Here is a 19,549-nt window from a genome sequence, read left to right as displayed (position 1 = left end):
GTGGGGCCATGCATTCATTGGCAAGTTACTGGTTTCTGTTTTTACTGGTAAACTTAACAGCCACTGGAAACCTATTTTGTGTTTGCTACCGACCTCTGTGCAGGGTTTAGAAGAATAGATTCTTGCTCTCAAAAAATCTGCAGTCTCAGTGGGAAGACTGCTCAGAGCCATACTGTTACAGAAACTGGGTAAGAGGGACGCAGAAGAGCTTAGGAGAGGACTCCGTTTGTGTGTGTATGGAGGGCTATATCGTATGAATTCCTACATAGGCATAGCATTAATTATCTTATCAAGAAACACTTGGTGTGTTGCTGCATTTTGCAGTGGACTCGGTTGTATGTCTGTCGTGGTGAGTGCTTGGGAACATACCTAGCCGGTAAATTTCTAGCACTGGGATTGCTTGGTTAAAGGGTGGATATTTTCCAGATTATTTTCCAAGAAGTCTGCACCAGTCTCCCCTCCTTCCCTTCTCCTCCGTTCCCTGCTCATCACCTGGGTCCTTACCAGCTGGCTGCAGCAAGCATCTTACTTTTTGCTAATTCTATTTGTGAAATAGTATCCCGTGGTTGTTTGGATTTGCATTGTTTCGTAGGTGTATTGGATGCCTGTATTTCTTCTTCTATGAGCAGACAGGTAGTTCTTAGAAGGAACTTGAACTGGAGTTTCCCTCATTTTGTCAACAGTGTTGTAAACTGCTGGTTTTGTTGTCTTTCACCAGCCCTCCGCCCATGCCTTATCCCCCAGATTAGGAGATCCATAAACCTGGTCTTCCTGAAATCTCAGTTTCCCCAGTGCAGTGTCTGTCTGTGCTGGTTTCCTTTTGGCTGAATCTTATTCCATCTGCTGCATGTGTGACTGAGTAAACATTAAGTTTCAGCCTTACTTTCTAAAAGGGAGGGTGGGGCAGGCAAGGGCAAGGTCTTCAAGAAGCTCCAAAGGAAAGCAAATAGCGCCCCCTAGCCTGAGCCACGAAATACAACAAAGAATATTCTCTCCCTCCAACGGGGAAAGAAAAAGTGAATTTCAAGTACCCCAAGCAGCGCTGAATTCTGGACAGTTTGTTCAGGAGAGTCCATCAAGTACAAGACAAGACAGTCTTGCTGCATTTACTGGGAACCATGTTAGGGTAGGGGAATTCTGATTGAGACTTTTAGGCGTGGCTGAGGTTTAGAATGCTCACCCCAATTTTTCTCCTTCCAATCAAATTTACTCTGTGCTGAGCATACTGTGGGAGACAGAGATCTCTAAGATTGGACTCCTGTTCCCTCCCCTCTTCCCCCCAGATAGGACAAACCCAGTAATCTATGCCAAGTGACATTTTAGTGTTATCAAAAACTGCTGATAGGGAGGGAACAGTCACTTCCTGATGGCCCGCTGACCAGGTCAAGGTCAGTGCTCCCCCCTCCTTGGGCAGACAGGTGGATGAGCAGACTCCTGAGAGTGAGACCTGGGAAGGAAAGCTGGGGTCTCACTTGGTTTCACAAGACCTGGAGGATCTCATTTAAAAGTGCTTCTTAAGTGGATTTTGTATCTGATTGCATTCAGGCATTTTCACAGCTCTTAATGGTTTTGAAATGGATGAAATAAATGCATGTGGAGGGACGGAGGGAGGCCAAAGTGCAAAACCCAAGCTGTAAGAGAAATGGGTTAAAGTGCTCCAGGGAGAAGATTTCCTGTATGCAAATGACCCTGGGCACTTCGAAGTGCCCCCAACTCTGGAAGCTCAGTTGAGCCAGGATGGACTTCTGACCTAAGGGAACTATGAGATAAAAATGGTGTTGTATTAAGCCACTAAGTTTGTGAGAATTTGTTACACGGCAGTATAAACTGAATACAAACACTTCAAAACTTTTTAATTGAAGTATATTGTGCATTCATAAAAGTGTACAAATAATATGGTTTACAGGTTAATAAATTATCCCAAAGTGAGTACCATGGAACCATGATCCAGGTCAAGAAAAAGAATATTCCTGGCATCCCAGAAAGTCTACCTTCTGCTATTCCACAATCACTGCCCACTCCCTCTACCCCAGAGCTTTTCCTTTTCTGATTTTTAATCCCACAGGTTGGTTTTCCACGGTTTTGAACTTCATATAATTATCAGTGTGTGTGTGGGTCTACTTCTTTTTGCTCAGCTTTATGTTGTTGAGAGTCATCCATGTTGTTGTAGAAGTTTGCTCATATTCATTGCAATATAGTATTCCAATGCATTGAATTTATACAAAGATTCAGCACCACTCATTGAAAAGATCATTCCTGCATTACTGCTCCACCATGCCATTTCGTCAGGGATGTTCATATGTTCGTGTGAGTGTTTTATGTTTTTTTTTTTCCAAATGCTTTTTTCTGTTTGGTTGGTCAGTTTGTCTCTTCTTATACCAATACCATTCTGTATTCAGTACTGTACTTTGTATTTTATAAAAGTCCTTGATATTTGGCATGATAAGTCCTCTCCCTTTGTTCTTCATATTCAAGATTATATTGACTATTCTTGACTTTTTACATTTCCATATAATTTTTAAACCATTTTCTAAATTTCCAAAAACTTCTGCTAGAATTTTGATTAGAGTCCATTGGTTCTTTAGAATTACTATCTGTATCATATTGAACCTTCCAGTCCATGAGATTTGTTTAGGTGTTGTTTTATTTCTTTTAGTATTTTTATATAGAGGTAGTATACCTCTATATAAAACAAATTTGGGGGGATTATTCCTAAATATTTATTTTTTTTAATGTTAAAGTAAATGGTATCTTTTACTTCCAATTTTGTGGTGCTGATTTTTATATTGATCTTGTATCCAGTACCTTTAGGAAATTTATTTATTATATTGATTTGCAAGGGCTGCCATAACAAATACCACAGACTGGGTGGCTTAAAAAACAGAAATTTACTTTCTCACAGTTCTGGAGATTGGAAGTCCAAGATCAAGGTATCACCAGATTTGCTTTCTTCTGAGGCCTCTCTCCTTGGCTCGCAGATGGCCACCTTCTTGCTCCGTCCTCCCGTGGTCTTCTGTGTGGGCACATTTTATATTTTTCTGGATTCAGCTTTCTGCTGTTTTGCTTAGGAGTTTTGCATGCACGTTTGTGATTGAGACTGGCCTGTAACTTTGCGTTCATTTGAATGTCTTCGGCACATTTTAGTTTCAAGGTTATCTCTACCTCACAAAATAAGTTTGCATTTGTTCCCTTTTTCTGTTAGATGAAAGAGCTGGTGTTGTGTTGGGTCATTTCTTCACAAACTCTATGGTAGAATCCATCACTGAAGCCATCTGGGCCTGGCTTTGTTGGGGAGGAGTGGGATGAATTTTAATTATGAATTCTTTTTTTTCATAAATTGTAACAATGTTCACATTTTCCATTCATCCTGTCAGTTTAGGTGTGTTATTTTTTATTAGAAATTTGTCCACTTAACCACATTTTCAAATTTTTAAGGCATAAAGACGTTAATAACATTATCTCAGGACTTTTCAATGTATGCAGGATCTGTCATGATGGCTCCTTTTTGTTTTAAATGTAATTTTTGTTATCTCTATTTTAAAAGAAACAACTCTGCCTTTGTGGATCCTTTCCACTGTATGCTTATTTTTAAACCTCATTATCCATTGCACTTTATTGTTTTCTAACTTCTACTTCTTTTGGATTTCTTCTGGTTTTTTGTTTGTTTGTTTGAATTACTTGAAAGCTCGGAGCACTGATTTTCTTTTTCTTTCTTTCTTTTTTTTAATGGAGTTATTGGGGATTGAATCCAGAACCTTGTGCATGCTAAGGACACCCTCTACCACTGAGCTACACCCTCCCCTAGTCACTGATTTTTCAGACTCATTTATGACTCTAGATTTATTCTTTTCTACTATTTGCAAGTAAGGTTTGTACCAGCATAGCATTAGTTAATTTTCATTTCCGTTAATTATAAAGTGTTTTCTCATTTCCATTGTGATTTCTTCCTTGATCCACACATTATCAATTTATACTAAATGGATATTTTGTCATTAATTTTTAAATTGACTTCCAGCTTAATTGTTCTGTGGTCAGAAACCACAGTTTGTATGATTTCAATCCTTTAAAGTTTGTTGAGACTTGTTTTATGACCCAGCATATACTCAGTTAAAAAATCGTCCTTTAAAATAATTGTGCTATGCTGTTCTCGGGTTCAGTGTTCTATTTATATATATTTGGTTAATTGTATCAATTTCATGTTAACTTATTCTATACCTTTACTAATTTTTTGTTTGTCTTCTTTCATTTACTGAAAGAAGTTGTCAAAATACCCCACTGTGGATTCGTCCATTTTCTCTTTTAGTTTTTGAAGTTTCATTTTATATGTATGTAGACGATATCATTAGCTTCTTACAAATTTAGAACTATTATATCTTCCTGATGGCTTCCAGATTGTTTTTTTAGTATGAAATAGGCTTATTTCTAGCACATATTCTTTAAACTGTACTTTGTGTGATCTCATTATAGTTTTGCCAGCCTTTTTTAAAAAAAAATGGCATGTTAGCTATTATTTGTGTGTGTGTTGGGGGGGTTGTTTTGTTTTGACTTTGTGTGTGCACGCTTCATTTTAATCTTACAAGGGTTGTACCATAACTTGAAAACAAAAATAGCTTTCCATCCACAATTGTATCACTAAACATGAAAAGTTTCCAATGGGAATTTTAGGATTGGTATTCTTGATAATTACAGTTTGGCTGAATGGGAATGACCAAAACATCCCTGGGTTTCCTAATAGAGCCCACCCATCTGTGAACTCATACTCCAGGAGGCGCTGGTCAGCATCGTGTCAAGACTGCCTGTGGACCAGATGTGTCATTAGCTTGCAGGATACAAATGGCATTGCTCACAGCGATGGAGTTGGCACAGATCTGAGTTCCAGCCTCTTCCAGTTGCAAAAAGTTCTATTTGTGAAGAGGTTTGGCTTCCTCTAGAGAAAAACTAGATAAACATGTCATAGAAGGAAGGGTGCAGAGTTCTGCTCTGATCGTGGGTTCTTAGTGTTCCTAGTGGCCCGTCTTGGTGGTGAGGGGAGCAGCTGTCAGGATTGCCCATGGAGTCTAGACTTGGATGACAAATCTAGACTCCATCCAAGTCTAGACTCCAAGTCTAGACTCCATGACTTGGGGAGTGCAGCCCAATACTATGCCAGCCTCATGTGTGGCCACATTAACAAAGTAGAGAGAATCAGGTGAAATTAACTTTCATAATGTGTTTTAATTTAACCCAGACTATCCCAAATACTATCATTTGATCATGTAGTTACTATAAGTTAATATAATATGAGGGCCAGTGCAGCCCCCCTCAACTGAGGGTGTGGTGCTTGGGACTTTCAGCCAGGAAATGTGAAGGGGTGAGTCAGGAGTTTTCACCACTTTCTCCCACTTCGATGGGAAACACTGAGTAATGGTTATTGAAGTCGAATGAAACAGTTTATAAAATTTCGGGTTTTTTCGTTCTTCTATAATTATGGCATGAAACAGGAGCAACTGGCTGATGAGACCAGGGATTTACGTGGCAGAAAGCTTCGTGGTGCATGTAACTCAATGTGCCAACAGGAGTCCTGGACTCACAGTGGCTGTCAGAAAGCATTTGGTCCCCTGTGGATGTCTGGGGGAGCCTGTGTGTGGAACCCCTTTGGACAAGAGGCAGATGTAAAGCGTGTGGTCTGTGGATTGCATTTCATGAGAGGCTACAGGCCCAGCTGGAGCCAAATTGCATAAAGAATTGTTGAGCTCTGAGAAGCTGGATGGGGTTGGTAACACTAAGGCTGTGCAGGAACTAGGGTCCTTCTAGCTTTAAGGGGACCCTGGAAATAGAAGACAGGGCACAATCCTATTCATTGCCCCTTGGTAGCTCAGAAACTGGAAGATCTTTCTGGACACACTTAGCCTAGCGATGAATTTAATACAATAATAGTAATTCCTTGCATGAACATGGTACATTCTGTATCTTAAAATACTTCCTGGTCCACATCTCTGAATGTGGATCAGAAGCAACTGTAGAGCATGCTGAAAATATTGACCCCTGAACGTCCCTTCCACCCTACCTTAGACTTACGGAGTCAGAACTGCCGAGGGGCAGAGGGGTCCACCCAGGTCATGCCAGTGAGGAGCCAGTCCTGGGTACCACTGCACCAGATGATGCTAATTCTACATCCTTGCTGCTCATGATGTGGTCTCTGGACCAGCAGCTTTGGCATCACTTTGAACTTGTTGGTGATAACAGACTCTCAGCCCGCCTCTGGCCTCTTACATCAGGCCCAGCATCATATTAAGATCCCGAGTGGTTTGGGTAGAGGGTTGCCAGATAAAAATACAGGTCACTCACTTATATTTAAATTTCAGATAAACAATGAAATTTTTAATATAGTTATGATTCATGTAATAGTTGAGACACACTTGTATTAAAATTATTTATTCATCTGAAATTCAAATGTAACTGAAGGTTATTTTTATTTGCAAAATTTCTCAGTCCCGTTTGAGTGCACATTCTAGTCTGAGGAGTCTGGACTACACAATGGCCCGTTCCTCTAAGACCAGCCTCATAAAGCATCCCATTGTATTTTGAATGCATTTGTGAGGAAAAAGATATTTTCCACTTAAATATGATTAAGCTTTTGAATATTTAGCTCTCATAAATTGAAATAGTATTTAAGTGGAATCTGAACTGAAACTGCTTTTTCAATGTATTGTTTGGTTCAGGATACAGAAAAAAACAAAACGCAAACTAAACATTAACTACTAAATTATCTATCAAAAGAGAAACATAATATAAAAATTCTATCCTAAGTAATAAAAAGCACCCCGTCAGAAATTTATTTGAGCTCTACTAACTTGGTGTATATTAGACAAAAAGAGTTTTTCTGTTCTAATAGGAAGGTATGGGAGGAACTATTGCCATGAGGGGGCACTGAGGGTAGTGTGGACATGGTTACTGATTATTAACTGTCATATTGTCCCAGTGTTGGATATCAGAAAAACGTATTTGCCCAGTTAGTAAAATCTCTAAAGGGAACCTAAACTCCCATATGTTTTAGGAAATTAAAAAGAAAAAAATGTAAGGATGAAATCAATACTTTGGACAACTGTTGCTTCGAATACTGGGGGAAAATTTACATTCCCTTGGTCATATGGCTTTCCTACCCTGCGTTTTGTTTGGTTCCTAACTTCGTGGGCTAAGGACACAGAACACTTTGCCTTCTCTGGCTTGTTTTATTCAACACACTTGAGGATTTCCAATGTCAAAAGGCCCCGCCGTCTGTGGGGAGGTGCAGATAATCCAGGGGTAGAGGGCTCAGATTGGCTGGCTCGCCGTTTGCTCTGTGCCAAGCCCTCCGCTCCCAAGTCTGTTTTGTCTCATGCCGGGCTGAGTCACATAGAATAGATAGACCGTTTATCAGCACATGTCCTGCAGATCATATTATCAGCTTACAAATATAGCCCGTTAGCGCACCGGCAGGGAGGCTCGGGTAGTTGGAGCGCTTCCGGCCCCAGTGTGTGGCTGCTGGGGTGTAAACAGGCTTCGTAGCCCGGATTCCAGTCGGGCGGCAGCGGGCAGGGGCTCGGGGCTTGCAGTTCAGTCACAGGTAGGTGGCCCTCGGGGAGGGCGTGGGCGGCGAGGGCGCTGCGGCTCCTGAAACTGGCGCTGGGGGGATTGCCGGGAAGGCGAGGGTGGCGGACAGTGCCGCCTTGTTTATGTCTGTCCCCGCTGGGCCGAGGCACGCGGGGGTGAACCTCCCCAACCAGCTTGAGCTGAGGATTACTCATCTATCTGCATTTTCGGGCGGGGACTGGAATTGAATGGGGAAGGAGGGCCCGTGCGCAGCAGGTCCGGGCTGCGGCGGCCGCTGCTGCTGCCGCAGGGTCCCATCCTCCCGCTCCCGTTTAGTGGGTTGCTCCCTGCGGGCTGTCCCGGTGCCCAAGGCTGAGTTCAAAACTTTCTAGTCCAAAGTGCTGTCCAGGGGAGATAAATCAACTTTGTTTGTGCTTCTTCAGTGCCCTGAAAGGGATGATTTGATATCTGGCAGGGGAAGTCTGCACTCCTGGAGAGGCTTGGAGGTGAGGGTGGGAAAGTGACTGGAGACCCAGAGGAGAATTGTTTGGCTTTGTAAGCAGTTCCACAGTGCTGGTGGCCCTTCTGATGGACCAAATCCTCTCCCATAACTCAGGGGCTGGGTGTTCTTCTAAGGAACCTCTGTAACCATGCCTGGTAGAGAAAAATCCCCAGATGCTCACGTACCTCTTCTTCTTATCTAACATTTCCTTGGGGACAATGTCTTAATCTCTTTCTTTTTTCTTAGCATAACACATTTTTTGAGCTTCAGTAGGTGCCAGGTCTTACGAACATGACACGTTATTACACGTGATCGTCCCACTAATCCTGAGCTCGCCACCGCTGTTACATCCTGTCCGGATGAGAACACGGAGGTTCAGAGAGGTTAGGTAGTCATCTCAGCGACACACAGTAGTAAGAGGAGGAGGCAGGACTCCATCCCAGCAGGCTGACTCTGAGACTGTCCTCTTAATCCTATCTGTAGCAGCTGCCTCCCCTGGACAGATTTTTCTAACTTAACAAATTACCATAAAAATAATGAGTGTCCCCAAGGAAACTGATCAGCTGATATAAAATGTAATTTAATTTAGAATTTGGCTGAAATATTGTGACTGTTGAGACTGACCTCACTTAAATATTTAACTCCTATTTACTCCACTGTTCCTATCAGAAAACTCACTGTCTTCCAACTGCGGGGTCCAGGCAGTGGCCATATGTGAGGTTAGAATGGAATTTGTGGGCCACTAAAGCCCCTTATTATTGCCCCCACGTCCTTTGCTGTCTCCAGAAGTTCCCATGGGTTACAGTCAGTCTCTTGGATCCAGCAAGGCTGATGGTAGGTGTCTCTGCACCTGGCAGATACACCTGCAAGAATGCTGTGGAGGGCCTGGGGCTGATCAGTCCAAGGAAAAGAGGGATCTGGAGGGCTCTGAGGGGCCGGTGGGGAGGAGGGGAGCCAAGCCTCTCTCCCCATGTCTGGTCCAGGTGACCCTCTGGCATCAGCTCCTGCCCTTCTCCCCTCCCCACCCCACCTCCAACCCCATCCTTCTCCCTGCCTCGCAGAGGGAGCATTTAGGAACAGCTTGGCATGTGTCCTGTGGACTTTGTTTGTTCTCCTCCCAGACTCCCCCAGATCCTTCCCACCTTAGACTCTTTGAGATGTTAGCCCTGTACCCAGCCCTCTGCCCCCCTCCAGTCCAAACTGTCACTTGACAAGAAGTGAGAAGACTAGGTGACCGGAAAGTCCCCCCTCCCACCTGGAACCCTGGCATATGTTTCTAAGTGAGACTAGTGTTCTGGTGCCAGAGGACATGTTTTTCCAGTCATGCCCTCTGGCTCGGGTAGCAGAGGGTTCTGTAAAGTGATTCTGATATACCTGGCTTGGGGAGGGAGCGTGGAAAAATATTTAACCAAACCTGAGCTGATAGTCCTTTCCCCTTCCTGGGGGTCCCTGTGGGATTATCCCCAACCCCACCCTCAACACACACCTGAGGGCGTCCCTCCTCCTCTGCCTCTGCTGTCAGTTCCACACGCTGCACTGAAACGTATCCTTTCAAGCATCTGCTCTCCCCGCCAGATGGAGAGCCCAGAGGCAAGGGCGTTCGTCTTTCGACATTTAATGAGTATCCCTAAATGTCAGTTATTTAGGGTTCCCAGGAATCAAAGAACAGAAACACACACCAGGGAAACTGGCTCTGCACCCTGGGTTTCTGTGTTGAGGTTCAGAAGCGGGAGCCTGGCATCTGTAGCCCCCGCAGCCCCTCCAGTTCCTGGGTGACTGGGTGATGGTGTGACTGACTTGAGGGGCCAGGCTCTGAGCCTAGGTCAAGGGGCCCCTCAGGTGGCTGTTCCTGTGGCTTGGTCCATGGACAGATAAAGTAAAATTAAACAAATGGTCAGATGGTTCGGCTTGTGTTATGTGTTGTGATATGAAGCAAATAAGCGAGTCTGAGAGAGGGAGTAAGAGAGGGCCCTACCTTAGATGAAGAGGCTGGGGAGGCCACTCTGAGGAGTGAACGCTGAGGCTGAGTCCGGGGAATGTGAGGGGGAAGCCACATGAGTCAGGGGAGAGCCTCCAGGCAGAGGGAGCTGAGTCTGAGGTGGGCAGAAGCCGGGGGCGAACGGGCTCTGAGGACAAGAGCGGTGGGGGCAAGTGGGAGAGGCTGGCTGAAGGTGAGGAGCTGGGATCTCCCTCTCATTCCAAAGAGAAGGCTCTGGAGGACCTGGGCCAAGTGGCAGTGTGATCTAGTTCTGGTTGGAAGATGGGGGTCATTATTGTGTAGCAAATGGATGGGACGTGGGTGAGTGAGAAGTCTGGAGAACAGCTGTGAGGCTTTTGCACAACTGAGGCCAGATGTGGCACTAATTGGTGGTGAGAAACACGTGCCCTCTGAGACGCAGGGGATAAATCATATGTGTGGATGAGCGTGTGTGTGTGTGTGTGTGTTTGTGCAGGGGGTGGTCAGGCTGAGCAAACAAAGCATAAGGAAGTGACCTCCAGATAAATATGGAGTCGTTCTCCAGATGGGGAATTGAGGCAGCCTGGGATGGATAGATTCTAAATGAGTAAGTTTGGAGGGAACCATGTTTCTTTTGAGACAAGTGTGAGATATCCAAGTAGGTATGTCAAGGAAGCAGCTGGAGGTAGACTCCAGATGTCACTAGAAATTAAGGTTAATTTTTACAAATACCTTTTACTGTACTGCCCACTTTATTAGTTATTGCTGCATAACAAATCACCCCAGTCCTTAACAGCTTAAAACGATAAACATTTGTTATCCCACAGTTTCTGAGGGTCAGAAACCTGGGGTGGCTTAGCTGAATGGTTCTGGCTTAGGGTCTCTCATGAAGTTGGGATTCTGGCCAGGGCTACAGCCATCTGAAGGCTTGCCTGGGGCTCTAGGACCTGCTTGGAAGGCAGCTTCCCCTCACATGGCTGTTGGCAGGAGGCCTCAGTTTCTCTCATCATGAAGCTTCTCCACAGGGGCTGCTTGAGCATCCGCATGTCATCGTGGCTAACTTTCCAGGAGAGAGGAGTACCTTGTAGGACCTAGTCTCAGGGGTCACACGCCATCTCTTTCACCACGTTGTATTTGTTAGAAGTGAGTCGCTAAGTCCAGCCTATGCTCCGGGAGACAGGAATTAATCTCTACCTTTTTAAGGGAAGAATGTCTAAGAATTTGTGCATATAATTTAAAGCCAACTTATCCACCAAAGCAAAAAGTTTTATATTTGATTATTCACGAAAGCTGGGCTTAGCAAACAATAACCCACAGTTATCACAGTGGACGCTGCCGCTGCCACCGTGAGCCATGGAGTAACCCCCTCTCTCCTGATTCCCCCTCATCTCTCAGCACCTATCTGCCTGGCCAGGTGTATTTCACTGCTGCCCAAGGTCCACTCGGTTGCCCTTCACATATTGGAGACATTATTGTTGGCAGCCGCCGGGCACCAAGCAGTGGAATCTCTGCTCAGGAGTTGGTGACTTAGCAAGTCGCCTAGCTTCCAGCCAGCTGCCCAACTTGAGATGGCTGGGAGGACACGCAGGCATCTGGGTGTCACTGAGGCAGAGAGTAGAACTGACAGCAGCAGGTCCCCCTGCCCCTGTGCTCATGGCCTGCCAGGCCTTTCCCCCTCAGACCGATCGCTCTTGTCCTGAGAATGCCTGCAGGAGGTGGCAGCTGGGCAGAAGAGTGGACCCAAGCCCCACCGCTCGGGCAGGCCCACCCCAGGCGAGCACGGAGGGGCAGGCTAGGGGTTTTCTCTTTTGTTATGTAAGTACTTACATAATATCTTCCATTTTGTCTGTCAGTCTTTGAGACCTAAAGTATTTGCTATTTTGCTCTTTATGAGAAAGTTTGCAGTAAAGCAAAAGGTTTTCCCAGGAGGAATTTTTTTCCCATTGTGAATCCAGCCTTTGAGATTTTCTGATTGTTGACATTTACACTCAGGGCCTCGAACACTAGGCCCTGGAGGGGACCAAGCCTGAGGACATTCTGTGCGGGTGTCCTTTCTGTTGCAGTGGGTGACCCCGTGGCTCCCTCCCCTCTCCCAGGTGTTTTCTCTCTGGAAGATGCTCTTTGGCCGTGGACAGTGTAGACAAATCTAGAGAGGCTTGTTCTCGTAATTCTATTCTAACCACGGGAAGCCAGATCTCCAGCGGAGAATTGGAATCAGAGCCCTCTTGCAACCAGGGAACTTCTGTCAAGTGCACTGAGGGTCCAAGCAAAACTCGGCATTCTTTTGCTGCCTAAGGAGGGGCTCCTTGGCTATAAAGTTTTCTCTAAGAGGCTCATGCTTTATTTGTGTTGAGTTTCCAGACTGGATCCTGAAGAGGTTAATATTTCTATAGTTCCGCAGAAAGTTGATGCTTAGAAAATTACATTTTACGTAATCGTCTGAAAGAATGAGTTGAATGGAATTCATGCTACAAAAAAGAGATCAGCTTTGTAAATTTGCAGACTTTCATTCCTCCAAGCTGCTAAGTGAGTGACACCTGCATCTGACCCTGAATCTGCCTCCTCTCTGCTCCCCAAAGAGAGACTTTTTCCCCTGGGTGGAATGATTCATGGACTCTTACAATAAAACCGCTTTCCCAATCTAAGTTCCCACCCATGGGGCTACCGCCTCCTGGGTTAAGGGTGAACCTGTCCAGTTGTCTAGGGAGGCCTGGGCTCAGCCCTATTCTGCACAGGATGCTGGCAGCAGTGCTGGACCTGGGATTTAGGAGCCGGTATTCCTTAGCTTCCCAGGGCCTCTGGATGTTACATGTAGATCCCAGCAAACATGGTCACCGCTTACCATTCTTAGAGTCTCTAGTTTTCATCACACACGTTTGCAAACAGAACACTTGCTAGGCAAAACTGTGATTTAAGTCCTGGCACATTCAACCTGCTCCCCCCGCCTTAGCTGAAGAATAGAATCTCTTTCTCTCTTTGGCAAAACCCAGGGAACATAGTGAACGTGGTTGGATGACAAGATAGACCACCAAAGTACTGAGACTAATGTTGGTTTACAGCTATTAAAAAACAGAATACCAAGGCACCAAGAAGAGACCATTCCTCTAAGACGGGAAACTGAGTTACACTTCTCCAAATTAGTGCATAGCAATTAACGTACAGATTAACAGAGCTGATTACTTCTCAAGGATTTTATTGGCCTAAGAAAATAAAAGAAACTCAACAAGAGAGTTGGAGCCAGCACTGGTTGATCTAGAACACACACGCTGTGGACAGCGAGCGAAGCTTCCAGCTTGAATTCCGCTTGGATGACTGTCCACAATGCAATCAAGTAGCTCAGTTTACTGTGGCTTTCTGGTTTGCTTTTATGTGTACACTTGGATTATGTGCAGAGAGTTCCTTAAAGAAACTAGGCTGCCTAATTCTTTCTCTTTTTAAAACTTTTCTCCATCACTGGTTATAGTCTTTAATCATTTGTTTTCAGGCTGATGCTTGACAGTCCTTTAGGGAGGCGTTTATGTCAAAAGTCAAAGCCTTAAGACCTTTACAGCTCAGGTGTCCTGAGCTGAAGATAACAGAGCAAGAAGAGTGGTAAAAGAAAGCTTAAATGCAGAGATTTCTGGTTTGGGGTAGGACGGAGTAGGCACATTTCACCCCGTCTCTCCCACTAAATGCAGCTGTAAAACCTGGGCAGGTTACACAGACCAGCAGGATGAAGACCCTGAAAAGTAAACAGCTGCACAAGAAGAGGGGCAGGACACCAGAATCCAAAGCAGCACAGAACCTGTGGTGTGTTTCCCTATTTTCCCCCCTGGTAATCCCCACCCTGGACTCAAGGCAGCCTGAAACCCAGAACTGAGCACAAAGCATCTCATTTTGCTTCAGGAGTAAGAAAGTCTACTCCTGATGCTCAGAGAGTGGGGGTAAATCCTTGTTTTTCTTTTTTCTTTTTCTTTTCTCCACCGTCTCATGCCTGAGCCCCCAGAAGACTGTGGGGCAGTAGCAGTGAGAGGTGGTGGCGAGAAGGTTGGTAGTGGAGGACCTCAGTCATCCAGACTTTGGGGAGGGGATCCTCCCTTTCTGAACAGAGGAGCTGTGGTCCCCAGAGGGGGAGGAAACTCATTGCTTTTTTCCTCACAGTCCTCCTGCTGCTTGGCCCTGACATGGTGCAGTTGTAGGACATGTACAGCAAAGCCAGGTAGCTATAGCCCCAGGTTTCCGGGCAGAGGACTGAAAAGGGAGCCCCAGGAATCTAGAAGGACCATGGAGACCACAGAGAGGGAAGGTCTTGGGAGAACAGCCCCAAAAGTTTGTGTATGAGCTCGTGGGCTCATCACCAAGCTGCAAGCTGCCCTGTGTGGCTCTGACCCTAACTAACCAGCACGCCGAAGTCTGAGAACCGAACCATCACCCCTTTCGCAGATGGCCACTGGGTGGCGCCCGTGGAACAGCTGAACTGCTCTGCCAAGTCAGGAGGCTGATCTGATGTGGGAATCGCACCCCTCAGCGGGCAGGTGGGGATATGAAGTCTGAATCCAACCAAACGGATCATTTACTGTGTCCGTTATCAACCTATTACCTCTCTGCTGGGAATGCACTCTTTGGTGTGTGTGCTCTGTGACATACAATGGAATTCCTTTAAGTCTTTGTCCTTTAAAGTAAATACCATGTTAAACTTTGTCAGTAGAGGATGCTGGAGGGACAGTGTAGTAGGAAGAGGTGTCCTGCCTTTCGCAGTGTGGGCAGTGCATCAGGAGTCTGGGACATCTAGCAGCCTGCCCCAGCCACGGGCACAGAATGTAGTCCCTTTGCAACCTAGCAGCCTTAGCTGGCAATAACCCTTTCTGCAGCTCTCTTGACTCAGAAAACAGAGCCTTTGTGTAGCCTGTGTGTTCTGAAGGCCTCCTGCCTTCCTTCAAAAGGAAAATGGAGAATTTGTCAGCAGGCCTCCTTTATAAGAATTATTTAGACAGAAAGCAAATGATACCTGAGGGGACCTTGAAAAATAGGAATGAAGGCAGAACAACAGACATGATAAATATCAGGGTAGATATGATGGGCTCACTCCCTTCTCATGAGTTCTTTGAAATAAGTTTGATGATCCGAAACCAAAAAAGATAACATTGGTATCATCATAGGACGACTACAACGTAAAGATGAGAGCATAGGGGACCTCTCTGACAGTAAGTTTTCTGCATCTCACCCGAAGTGGTAAAATACTGTTTCTAAGTAGACTGAGATGTTAAGCCTGAATCTTATACTCACTAGGGCAACCATGAAGAAGAAAAGACCACACAAAGAAACAGTCAAAACCACAATAGAGAAAATAAAATGGAATAGTAAAAATGCTCACATAACACAAAAGAAGGCAGGAAAGTGTAAAAGAAAAATAAAAAAACCAAAAGAGGGATCAAACAGAAAACAATAAAATGGTAGACCTGAGTCTAAACATATCCTTAACTGTACTACATGTAAATTGCCTAAACATACCAATGAAAAGACAGAAATCATCAGAATATGTAGAATTAATGAATTAACAAGGTTCTGCCTATAAAATCTCACAGTGACTATAACCATATATTTAGGTTAAAAGTAAAAGGATGGAATCAAAGTGAAAAGACAGCTCACAAAATGGGATATTTTTGCAAGTCATATGTCTGGTCAAGGACCTGTATCTAGAATATATAAAGAACTATTACAACTTAACAGTAAAAAGACAAATAGCCCAATTTAAAAATGGGCAAAGGATCTGAATAGACATTTCTCCCAAGAAGGTATACGAATAGCCAATAAGCACATAAAAGATGCTCAACATCATTAGCTATCAGGGACATGCAAATCAAGACAATGAGATACCCTTCACCCCCACTGGAATGGCTATAATACAAAGACAGATGGTAACAAGTGTGGAAGGGGATGTGGAGAAACCCAAATCCTTAGGCTGCAGGTGGGAATATAAAATGGTGCAGCTGCTTTGGAAAACGGTCGGGCAGTTCCTGAAAAGGTTAAACATGGAGTTATCATATGACCCTCCAATTTCAGTCCTATATATTTACCCAAGAGAATTGGAAACATATGTCCACACAAAAAGGTGCACCATTTGTATCTTTTTCAAAAATCCCCTTTAGGTTTAGGTAAAAGAGTTTTAGGAGAGATGAAAGACAGTCCCAGATGTCAGACATTAAAGGAAAGAGGGGAATCAACTGGGGTCAGCATCTTTGGCTCCTCAGACTAAAATTATGGGCCTCAAATATTCAGCTGCACACACATGAACCAGTTCTTCCACTCATAACGGCAAGTCATTTATGGAGAACACAAACCTGAGTCAGAAGATTAAACATTTGGTTTTGTGTCCCCACTGATTGCTATGTAGAAGTGTCCGGAATTGGAACAGAGAATATTCAGCAGTCCTACTAATTTGCCAACTGACATTCTGTGTATTTATGCAAATCAGGAAATGAATTTAGCCAGATTTCGATGCTGTAGGTAGGGGAAGTTTAAAACAATATCTAGAAACATATTTTACTTAAATAAGAGAGATAAACATAGCTTAGCGGAATGAACATTGAAATGCATTTTTATGTCCTAATAATTTTTTTTTGCAGCGAGGAAAACAAAGACACTTAAACAGTAAAGATAAGGTGGGAAAATAAGAGAGAAAGCTCACTGAGTGGGCTGAGAGTCAAGCAATCTGGGTGCAAGTCTTTATTTCATTCATTCATTTACTCACTTCTTCTTTCAATGAATATTTATGGAGGGCCTACTATGTGCTGGACTGTGTGAGGTCTCACTAAGAGGTGATGACCAAGGTGTACCTGAGTCTGACTTCCCTCGTGCTTAGAAAACCGCATAAACCACATAAGCAGCGAGCAGCAGCTTGTAAGGGTTCATGTCGCAGGGCAAACCTCATAGGACAAATGCCCAGGATGTGTGGTCAGCCCTAGGTGGGAAAGTGCTTGGCAGGGCTTGGTTTTGTTACCTAAGGGTGGCTGGTGGTTAGCCTCAGATAACCGGTGTGTGTGTGTGTGTGTGTGTGAATTCTGATTAACTCATCAAACTTACCCTTGAGTATGTTACATCCTACTGGGGAAGATCACACACCAGTCAATCGAATAGAATATGGAAACATGAAGCCTGAAGAATGCCCGGGGGGCTTTGGGAACCCACGTTTCAGCTTCAGGGTAGAGAGACAAGTGTGACATTCTGAAGGAGATGACCCCAGATGAGTGTTGAACTCTGACTTACAGACAAGAGCACTCTCAGACCTTAAGAGTATTAGCAACTATCATCCTGGCAGTAACAAGGCATTTCATCATTATCAGTGAACTTGATTCCTTCATATTTTATTTTAAACTTCAAGTTCAAACTATTTTCTTCTGTGTGTGCATGAAGCTGACATATGTATATTTTTTAAATAGGTAATTTCATGCTCCCAAGATGGGACATAAAGTGGTCGTATTCGACATCTCTGTCGTCAGAGCCTTGTGGGAAACTCGTGTCAAGAAGCACAAAGCTTGGCAGAAGAAGGAGGCAGAAAGGCTCGAGAAGAGCGCGTTGGAGAAGTATGTGTTTTCTGTACTTGTCCTATAGCTTCTTTAGCGAGTAGGGGCTCGGGTGGGCTGCAGCTGTGTTGTGGATGGGGGTGCCTTTCCTCTGAGATTTCTCCCTGTCACTGATAATTAACTACCTAGACTTCAGAATCTTTACATTGTTGCCCACAATGAACATTCAATTCCTATAATGATAATACTTATGGCTCTAAAGAGCCACCCACATTCCAGACACCGCTGTGCTGGGCTCGGAAAAGATAGCAGTGACATGATGAACTCCTGTGCAGTGAATTCTGCCCTCAGCAGGCTGTCTGATGCTCTCCGCCCATGTCAGCCATGTGATGGCTGTTCTCTGTCATGCCCTCAACCCTTACCTGTTGAGCTGAATGCTAGCCAAGATTCATTATGCTGATGCCATCTTGACTTGGGTTGAAATGATGTGATTTGATTCCTGTCATGCAAACTCATGAAGCACGAGTCAAAAAGAGTTATTGTGTATGTGAAAACTAAGTAGAGTGCTTTGGAAAAACTACCTTTGTAATAGACATGAACCACATGATTGAATTAACACTGCACAAGACGGATAAAAGTACAGTGAGCTAGTAAGTTTGCATAATCCGGTGGCTTTGCACGTCTGTAATTTTTATTCTCTTTGAAGAAACCAAAACTGGAATTCTTGGGTGCGGTACTATAGGTGTGGTTTATAGAAGAAAGGTGGAATGGGATCTGATTGGCAGGTCCACTCTTGAAGGCAGTCCATGACCCTACATTAAGTTGACAAATGGTGACATATGTCTATGTTTTAAGTTAAAAACAAAATGTGTAGGGTGTGAATGTCTCTTTATTCTTGGTTCTCTACTTCTATGAAATATTTTGACTGAGCAAATACCAGTTCTGTTCCTGCTTGGTAATTCAGCTGCTCCTGTAAGCATCATAGGTGTTTCAGGTGGTTACCAGTATCCCCAGTCTGAAGACAAAGCTGGGACCTAAGTAACTTGTCCAAGTTGACACAACTGGTATATGAAGGATTTGGCCAGGCCTTTCCCTCTATGTAATGCTGAAATCACAGATAGTTGGAATGTGTTTTCACTTACCACTAATCTGAGGTTATCCAATATGATGTGAACCTTGAATTTAAGAACTGGAACTGGCGACCCGCGAAACGGTGGGTCGGAAGGATCTGCTCTAGCAGGAAATACACAGGTCTCAGGGCCCCGAGCCAAGGTGTCTCTCAGCCCTGCCCCAGCGTCCTCCCACTGCTAGCATCCCGGCTTACTCTAGGGTGGGACAACTTGCTGAGCGGAGACCCAAGCCCTGGGAGGTTTATGGAGGTGTCTGTAGCCGAGGTAACCCCCTGAGAGTTCCTGGAACAGGAGGCACCTGCAGGAGCCAGGGGCCGAGAACCACATTGTGTAAGCCTCTCTGCCGTGGCATTGCCTCTTGACCTCTGTCTTCGCCTGTGGTGCCAAACGGCTTGTGTCCAGATTCACGTGCCTCATGGACGCAGGCTGGGACCCACTTCAGCCTTGGTGCCACGGGGCTTGTGCTGTGTCTTACCTTAGCCTGAGGCAGAAAACTTCTTGGGAACTTGTTAGGCTTTTCTAGCTCAAGATAAGAAAAACAGCCTCCAAGCTGGCTGGGCAGTGAGGAGGAAGTGGGAGGAGGGGAGAGGAATGTGGGATTTGGGAAGAAACTTACTAGTTTCCCAGGACCTGCAAAAGTGAATGCAATGAATTCACCCCTTTTTTTGCAGGTATTTTTGAAATTCCACAAAATGATTCATACTGTGATTGTTATGACTGTTGGAAGGTTAACCTTTAGTTCCTCAAAATCTATTTCCTGTGGGAAAGTTAATATATTGAAAAATTGATGAAAGCTTTAAGAAAAGGCAATGATCTGGTTAATTTAAATGTACTAAACCAGGCAAATCCCTCTAACTTGCTCTGTTACCTCACTTCATGGTATTTCAGTTTTGTAATTCTGTATTTG

General features: G+C 44.5%; 2 protein-coding genes across 3 annotated transcripts in view; one reads left to right on the top strand and one right to left on the bottom strand.

Annotated features, from left to right (window-relative positions):
* The window catches only part of CRIPTO (cripto, EGF-CFC family member), a 102,361-nt gene that overhangs the window by 11,315 nt on the left and 71,497 nt on the right, over positions 1-19,549 (bottom strand). The gene's annotated exons all lie outside the window — the stretch shown is intronic.
* The window catches only part of LRRC2 (leucine rich repeat containing 2), a 67,098-nt gene that overhangs the window by 16,557 nt on the left and 30,992 nt on the right, over positions 1-19,549 (top strand). For both annotated transcript variants that reach the window (XM_072941130.1, XM_072941129.1), the window contains one exon: positions 17,429-17,572. In XM_072941130.1, coding sequence (XP_072797231.1) covers positions 17,448-17,572 — 125 coding nt within the window. In that variant the 5' untranslated portion in view covers positions 17,429-17,447. The remainder of the gene's footprint in view (positions 1-17,428; positions 17,573-19,549) is intronic.

The sequence above is a fragment of the Vicugna pacos genome, chromosome 17 (genome assembly GCF_048564905.1).
Source record: "Vicugna pacos chromosome 17, VicPac4, whole genome shotgun sequence".
NCBI classification, from domain to species: Eukaryota; Metazoa; Chordata; class Mammalia; order Artiodactyla; family Camelidae; genus Vicugna; species Vicugna pacos.
This window is presented reverse-complemented; position numbering and strand designations above follow the sequence as displayed.